We start from the raw sequence: 8,359 nt of genomic DNA, 5'->3' as shown, positions 1-8,359 counted from the left end.
TATGATTAGATTTCCTGAAACAACAATTTTCTTTTTTTTTTTTTTTTTTATGTTTGTAGTGCTAAGGATTTCCAAAATGGCGTGAGTAGCAAAGAACCCGCTTGTCAATGCAGGAGACAAAAGAGGCATGGGTTTGATCCCTTAGTCGGGAAGGTTCCCTGAGGAGGGCATGTCAACCCACTCTAGTATTCTTGCCTGGAGAATCCCATGGACAGAGGTGCCTAAAGGGGACAGTCCACAGGGTTGCAAAGAGTCAAACACAACTGAAGCGACCAGCATACACACACAGAGTTGACTTCATCAGGGTCAGTGAAGAATGGAAGACCAAATCTAGTTCAAGAAGAGATAAAATAGGATACACACACAAGAAAATTGTTTAGGGATCCTATCAACATTCCCCTAGTTCTTTGAAACTGATAAAATTCTTTTGACTAAATCATTAAAGGCACGTTTCACTTCTTTGTTCCTCAGAGTATAAATAAATGGGTTTAACATGGGTGAAATGGAAGTCGTGAGTATTACTACTCGCTGATTAATAGACAATTCATCTTTTGATGAAGGTTTGATATAGACAAAGATGCAGCTGCCGTAGGTGATAGAAACCACAATAAAGTGAGAAGAGCAGGTGGAAAAGGCTTTTGTCCTTTGCTGGGCAGAGGGGAATCTTAGAACTGTTCTGATGATGAATATGTAAGACAAAACCACACATATGAGAGTCATGATATATATCAACACAGAGCCAACAAGGGTCATCTCCTCAATGAACCATGGATCTGAGCATGAGATCTTCAGAAGTGGATTAACGTCACAGAAGAAGTGATCAATGACAGAGTCACAGAATTCCAGGTTCAGTCCCAAGCAAAATGGTGGAAATATGATCAAGAAAGTGGTCATCCAACAGGAGAAAATAAGCATTTTGCAGAATCTGTGGTTCATGATGCTCATGTAATGCAGGGGTTTGCAGATGGCTACATAGCGATCATAGGACATGGTGGCCAAGAGAAAAAATTCTGTCATTCCAAACACATAGGTAAAAAACAGTTGAGCTACACAAGCATTATAGGTAATGGACCTGTCACCTGTTGATATACTATACAAGAACCTAGGAATGCAGGCAGAAGTGAATGAGATTTCTAAGAAGGATAAATTATGGAGAAAATAGTACATGGCAGATTTAAGATGAGAGTCCACTAATATGAGGGTGATGATGATCAAGTTTCCAGCTATACTCAATATGTAGGTGATGAGTAGAAATGTGAAAATCAAAATCTGCATTTGTAAGTCATCGGTTAATCCCAGGAGGATGAAACTGACTACTGGTGTGTGGTTTCTCATTTCTGGGTCTGGACTTCTATCCAGTCTGCTCGTAAAACTGTTGGAAGGAAAATTTGAGAAGAGGGTAAGAAAATGGTTTACACTTCACGTGTAGATTTTGTTTAGATAAGTCAAACCATTTATATGTATCTTCTTTCTGAATAATGAGTATTTTAATTAATTCATGGTGTAAGCTCTGGTATATACTCATGGTATATCTATGGTAGGCTAGAAGCTTAGCTCCCAAATATTTTGGACCTCAAAATATGCTAAGATGTACATTTTATATGTAGTTCAGTGTATGGGCACACAAACAAAGCACAAACATATATATACAAACATATATCTACAACAAAGATTTCAATACCAACCCAAACATACCTTGATCTCTGAAGTTTTCTATAAAATCTCTAAAAATATTGAATCATTATGCTGTATGTGTGAAACTAACATAATAGTGTAAATCAAATATACATCAATTTTAAAATAAATAAATACAAATATCACAAAATCTATTTTATAGCACGCTAAATGGAGGCCTGCCATACTGTGATTCATGGGGTCGCGGAGAGTCAGACACGACTGAGCGACTGAACTGAACTGAACTGAACTGAAATGGTGATAACCTGTACTTATAAAACACATTTCATTTTTTAGGAGTTAGTTAAATCATATTGTCCAACTAAAACATACATTTTCCATGATATCTCTTTAAAAGTATGCCATGGTTTTACTTACTTACTATTTTGGAATTGATTTTTCTCATAGCAAACTTGTTCCCTAGGATCAATGAAATCATGAACTTTAGAATATCCTGTTTTCTAAGAATTTTTATTTTATCACTAATTGAAATTTTACACAGGTTAATTATCTGCTTGAAGCTTCCTTTTCTGATATATTAAAAACACATAAGTGTTTCTTTATCCATTTGTGAAAGCATTTGAGGACTCTGTTCCACTGCCATGACCAAACCTATACTTAATCTACAGAGGAGAGTTCCTGTAATGAAAATTCTTTCCTAGACCTTTACCATGACCTTTCATCCTTAGCTTTTAATAATTTACTCTGTCTGCATCCAACTTCCAACCTACTCCTCAACTACTTCCAATATGGTTTCTGAACACAGCACTCCACTGAAATTGTTATTTGTAGCAATTATTTCTTGCAATTGTAGCTGATATTTCTTTAAGTTTCAACCAAGTGTAGCTCAAACTCAAGTCCATCAAGTCAGTGATGCCATCCAATCCTCTCATCTTCTGTCATCCCCTTCTCCTCCTGCCTTCAATCTTGCCCAGCATGAGGGTCTTTTTCCAATGAGTCAGTTCTTTGCATCAGGTGGCCAAAATATTGGTATTTCACCTTCATCATCACTCCTTCCAGTGAATATTCAGGACTGTTCCTTTTCAATTGACTGGTTTGGTCTCCATGCAGTCTAAGGGACTCTCAAGAGTCTTCTCCAACACCACAGATCAAAAGCATCAATTCTTTAGCACCCAGCTTTCTTTATAGTCCAACTCTCACATCCATACATGACTACTGGAAAAACCATAGCTTTGACTGGATGGACTTTTGTTGGCAAAGTATTGTCTCTGCTTTTGATATGCTGTCTAGTTTGGTCATAGTTTTTCTTCCAAGGAGCAAGCATCTTTTAATTTCATGGCTGCAGTCACCATCCACAGTGATTTTGAAGCCCAAAAAATAAAATCTCTCACTGCTTCCATTGTTTCCCCATCTATTTGCCATGAAGTGGTGGGACCAGATGCCCTCATCTTAGTTTTTTGAATGTTGAGTTTTAAACCAGTTTTTTCCACTCTCCTCTTTCACTTTCAAAGAGGTTATTTAGTTCCTTTTCACCTTCTGCCATAATGGTGGTCATATGCATATTTGAGGTTATTAATCCATGTCTCCTGTACTAAACCCAAAAGTTAGCGTTGACTGACCTATATTAACAATTGAGATCAAGCTAGAATTTTCTTAGTATAACCCTATAACCCTATCTTGAAAGTCTGTTGACACTGCAAGTATTTTCATTTAATTCTGTAGTTTCCCTGATTTATACAGGGGAAGCTTTATCTTTGTTTGCTGGTCTTGGAGTAATGGAGAGTGGCTCTAGAAGCACACCATCGTGAGAGTCAGGTATTGTAGTCATCTTAGGTGGACTCCTGTCCAGAAAGTAGTTTTCCCTAACCATTCGTTCTGTTCCATTCCTCATGATTCCACCTGTTTGCTGCTCCTTATCTATAACTGGCATTTAGTGACTTGCTCCTCTGTGTTCTGTTTAGACTCTTCTAAGCAGTCTCCTAATCTTTCAAACCACAGTTTAAGACCTATGGGTTTTGTCACACCTTATATCACATCCTATTCAAAAATCTCATTTTATGTAATAACCACTGAACTGACAGCTTCTGAGATATAGAATTAATTCACGATAATATTTACCCTTAGACCTAGATCTGTTTATATTGTATAATAGATGGAAGCAATTTAATAACTACTCTGACACGTCTAACTTTTGACATATCCCTGACTCTAATTCCAGAGATTCTTGTTGGTTTTTACATTTGCTGATGAAATGTTCTAGGTGACTCTTATTTTATTTATTTTGTTATTTGTTTATGTACTTTATTATTTTTATTTTCATTTTTGACTGTGCTTTGTCTTCCTTGTTTTGTGTATACTTCTAGTTGCTGTGAATGAGGGCTACACTCTAATTGCAGTTTCGAGGTTTTCTTCGTGGTGACTTCTCATTGCAGAGAGTGGGCTCTAGATCATGGGTTCTGTAGTTGTGGTGAATGGGCTTAGTTGACTGGTGGCATGTGGGATCTCCCCAGACCAGGGATGGAACATGTGTCCCTTCATTAGCAGGAGAACTCATAACCAGTGGACCACCAGAGAAGTCCACTAGGTGGCTCTTAAATGGCACTACAACCTCTCCACTCAGCACATAAAATATATGTACATTAAGGCCGAAAGGTAAACACTGTTTGGCAAAGAAATAGCTTTCCTTTTATGCCTTCAATTCATGCTTCTTCAAAACACCTGACAATAAAATAACAATACCATAGATTCAGGACCACAGTTCTGGATTTGCACCAACAACTGCTCTGTGGTTGTTCCTCAGCCAACACCAACTAAACACACTAATATCTACTGAAATGATTTTGCTCCCCAAATTTTGACCAAGGCCATCAATAATTTTTTAAAGATAAAAACATAATTTCTTCTAGAAGTTCCAGTTACCTGGCTTGTGACAGCATCACTTGATTGCTTTAATATATCCCTTTCCTGCAGAAGTGGGAGCTACTCATGTGCCCATTTCCCCTAGTAAACCTCCCAGAGTTTATAGATTCCATTAAAGAGGGGGAGGGCAGACTGTTTAAAAACATATTTTAGGATGAGCTGGGGTCTCTTCAAAATATGTGGGCATCACATATGTAACAATAAACTAAACAAATATAAATAACAGATTAAATCATCAGGATAATTAAAGAGAATAAAAGACTCAGGTTATAGAAAAGGATTGCAGGTACAAGCCACCTATCTCTTTTTACTTCAGTCTTGAGACACCTATTTTGTGACTTTCACAACTCTGGAAACTTCAGACTCTGTCCTTTCTCATAAATATCTTGAAAAACAAATTATAACTATTGTTTGACTACTGTCCCTTTACTTCTCCTGCCTTTTAGAGAATAGACTGTTTTAAAGAGTGCAAAGGTCTTAATCATATCAGCAAATAATGTACAATTCAAGACTGCTTCTAGAAGTCCTTCCTTGCACCTATTTTTAAGTTGCCTGATATTTGTTAGTTCAAACCCCAGTCTCATCAGTATCCTCAATCAATTCAAACTTATGAATCAGGTTTTTTCCCATCAAAATTTAATTAATTATTTATTCGTGTGGTGTGTGTGTGTTAGTCACTCAGGCGTGTCCGATTCTTTGAGACCCCACAAACCAGGTTCTTCTGTCCATGGAATTCTCCAGGCAAGAATACCGGAGTGGGTTGCCATTCCCTTCTCCAGGGGGTCTTCCAAACCCTGGGACTGAACCCAGGTCTCTTGCATTGCTGGCAGATTCTTTCCCAGCTGAGCCACCAGGGAATCCCCTATTAACTATTTACGTCTCTCTAATTGCCAAGACTTATCAAACTGTTTATAAGAGATAATTTTCTGTCTCTCAAAGACCAGAAATGTAGTGGTTTCAATTGGTTATTTATCCCTGGACATCCTGAGGATGAAGGAAAACATTTTTTATAAACTTGTAACTGAACATCTGGTCACTCTTACTCATGGGCCCACACTTACCCCACAGACAGCTCTGAGATGACTCTAATTTATCCAATCCTATCATTTCTAACATGTTGCCAAGGTTTTCTTGCCATAGCATTTGTGTTTCTTTGAAAGGTATTTGCTACTCCAGGGTTGGGAGGAATATCAGGAACTCTCTCCAGTTTGGATAGACATGATATTCAACCTTCCTGGCAAACTTAGAATTTCTGACCATAACAAGATTCACATCTGTTTTATGTGCCAAACAGGAAACCAAGTAAACAAACATGAGTCCTAGGTGAATTAGGTTTAAAGTCAATTATGAATCTCTTGTGTAATCTTCTGGGAAATTTTTGAAATGTGTAACCTGGGGCCAATGTCCTCAGAGAACTGAAGATTTCACAGTGACATTCAACACAGAACTTTTACATAAAATAAAATGATAAAGTGCAAGCCTACGTTTTCTTCCTCTTGTCCAATAATAACATCTACAACTGCTAATAGCTGCTCACAGAATACACGTACCCCTTGCTCCTTTTAACTTAAAATTACCCTAATTGTTATTTATTATAAACTAGATATGAGTTTTGTTTTATTTCTTGTTATTCTCAGTATATTTATCTTGGTTTTATTTATATTTCTCATGTTATTTTTCTTAATTTTGTAAATTAAAAGTAACATAAAATTTACTATCTCAACTACCTAAAAGGTACAATTCAGTAGTATTAAGTACATTCCTATCATTGTAGAAGGGAACAGCAAACCCACTGCAGTATCCTTGCCTGGAGAATTCAGTGGACAGAGGAGCTGATGGGCTAAGTCCATGAGGTTGCAAAGAGTCAGACAAGACTGAACGACTAACACTTTCTCTTTTCACTTTACCATTATGTATTATCCTTAATATTTTAACAAATATATCTAAGTCTGCTTATTTTTATAATATGTAGTAATTTAATTACTATTTATTAAAAACTATAAAGTGATCACTAGTTATTATCTAAAAATGATATTTGATACAAAATAAATTAACAAAATAGAAAAATTAAACTTCAATATGAAAACCAATCTTAATATCTCACATTACAATATTCCAGATATCTCATATGTACATATATTTTTATTAATTAGTTATTTCAAAATGTAAACCTTATTTACAAGCTGTGTTTCAAACTACTTAATAAAAGTTTTAAACTACTTGTTACCTCAATAATTATAAACTTACATAATCATTTGGGAAACTATATAATATTTCTCTTGGGGCATTCCAACATAATTTGAAATCAATTGAATCTTTGTTATTTCTAAAAAAAATTTTTTGTTATTAAAAAAATGACTACCTCAAGTTGATATTATGTTACATAATTATATAATTTTTTAGTAAATGTGTCTAGTTTCTTTCTAAATAAACTATCAACTGTGATGCAAAAAGCATTTTGTACAAATATCTTTCAGTTTTCTATATTCCCTAAAAGTGAGCATTGTTGCTATTATTTCTGTGTATGTTGACATATTGCTTGTTGTGTGGGTTGTAACTATTTTCCCCAGTTTTTTTTTTTAATTTTTTTTTATTGGAGGCTAATACTTTACAATATTATATTGGTTGGTTTTGCCATACATTGACATGAATCTGCCCCTGGTGTACTTGCGTTCCCCATCTTGAACTCCCCTCCCACCTCCTTCCCCATCCCATTCTTCTGGGTCATCCCAGTGCAACAGCCCCGAGCATCCTGTATCATGCATCGAGCCTGGACTGGTGATTCATTTCACATATGATAATATACATGTTTCAATGCCATTCTCCCAAACCATCCCACCCTCACCTTCTCCCACAGAGTCCCAAAGACTGTTCTATACACCTGTGTCTCTTTTGCTGTCTCGTATACAGGGTTGTCATTTCCATCTTTCTAAATTCCATATATATGCGTTAGTATACTGTATTGGTGTTTTTCTTTCTGGCTTACTTCACTCTGTATAATAGGCTCCAGTTTCATCCACCTCATTAGAACTGATTCAAATGTATTCTTTTTAATGGCTGAGTAATACTCCATTGTGTATATGTACCAAAGCTTTCTTATCCATTCGTCTGCAGATGGACATCTAGGTTGCTTCCATGTCCTGGCTATTATAAACAGTGCTGCAATGAACATTGGAGTACATGTGTTTCTTTCAATTCTGGTTTCCTCGGTGTGTATGCCCAGGAGTGCGACTGCTAGGTCGTATGGCAGTTCTATTTCCAGTTTTTTTAAGGAATCTCCACACTGTTCTCCATAGTGGCTGTACTAGTTTGCATTCCCACCAACAGTGTAAGAGGGTTCCCTTCTCTCCACACCCTCTCCAGCATTTATTGCATGCAGACTTTTGGATAGCAGCCATTCTGACTGGTGTGAAATGGTATCTCATTGTGGTTTTGATTTGCATTTCTCTGATTATGAGGAATGTTGAGCATTTTTTCATGTGTTTTTTTAGTCATCTGTATGTCTTCTTTGGAAAAATGTCTTTTTAGCTCTTTGGCCCATTTTTTGATTGGGTCGTTTATTTTTCTGGAATTGAGCTGCAGGAGCTGCTTGTATATTTTGGAGATTAATTCTTTGTCAGTTGTTTCATTTGCTATTATTTTCTCCCATTCTGAAGGCTGTCTTTTCACCTTGATTATAGTTTCCTTTGCTGTGCAGAAGCTTTTAATTGTAATTAGGTCCCATTTGTTTATTTTTGCTTTTATTTCCAATATTCTGGGAGGTGGGTCATGGAGGATCCTGCTGTGACTTATGTCAGAGAGTGTT

The 8,359-nt window shown here is 36.4% G+C and overlaps 1 protein-coding gene across 1 annotated transcript; it reads right to left on the bottom strand.

Annotated features, from left to right (window-relative positions):
• Positions 1-399: 399 nt before the first annotated feature.
• LOC129536412 (olfactory receptor 6C2-like) lies at positions 400-7,952 on the bottom strand. The gene is made up of 2 exons (XM_055395325.2): positions 7,928-7,952; positions 400-1,337 (listed from the first exon to the last, which is right to left on the bottom strand). The coding sequence occupies exon 2, from the start codon at positions 1,333-1,335 to the stop codon at positions 400-402; it is 936 nt and encodes a 311-aa protein (XP_055251300.2). The 5' UTR covers positions 1,336-1,337; positions 7,928-7,952.
• Positions 7,953-8,359: the final 407 nt, after the last annotated feature.

This window comes from Moschus berezovskii, chromosome 6 (genome assembly GCF_049115385.1).
Source record: "Moschus berezovskii isolate FMDL1 chromosome 6, NW_MosBer_1.0, whole genome shotgun sequence".
In the NCBI taxonomy this organism is placed as follows: domain Eukaryota; kingdom Metazoa; phylum Chordata; class Mammalia; order Artiodactyla; family Moschidae; genus Moschus; species Moschus berezovskii.
The sequence above is the reverse complement of the archived record's forward strand: the minus strand, read 5'-3'. Positions and strand labels throughout refer to the sequence as shown.

What these genes read in the sequence shown, in the direction of transcription:
- LOC129536412 (XM_055395325.2), bottom strand. Translation starts at nt 1,335, where the DNA reads ATGAGAAACCACACACCAGTAGTCAGTTTCATCCTCCTGGGATTAACC.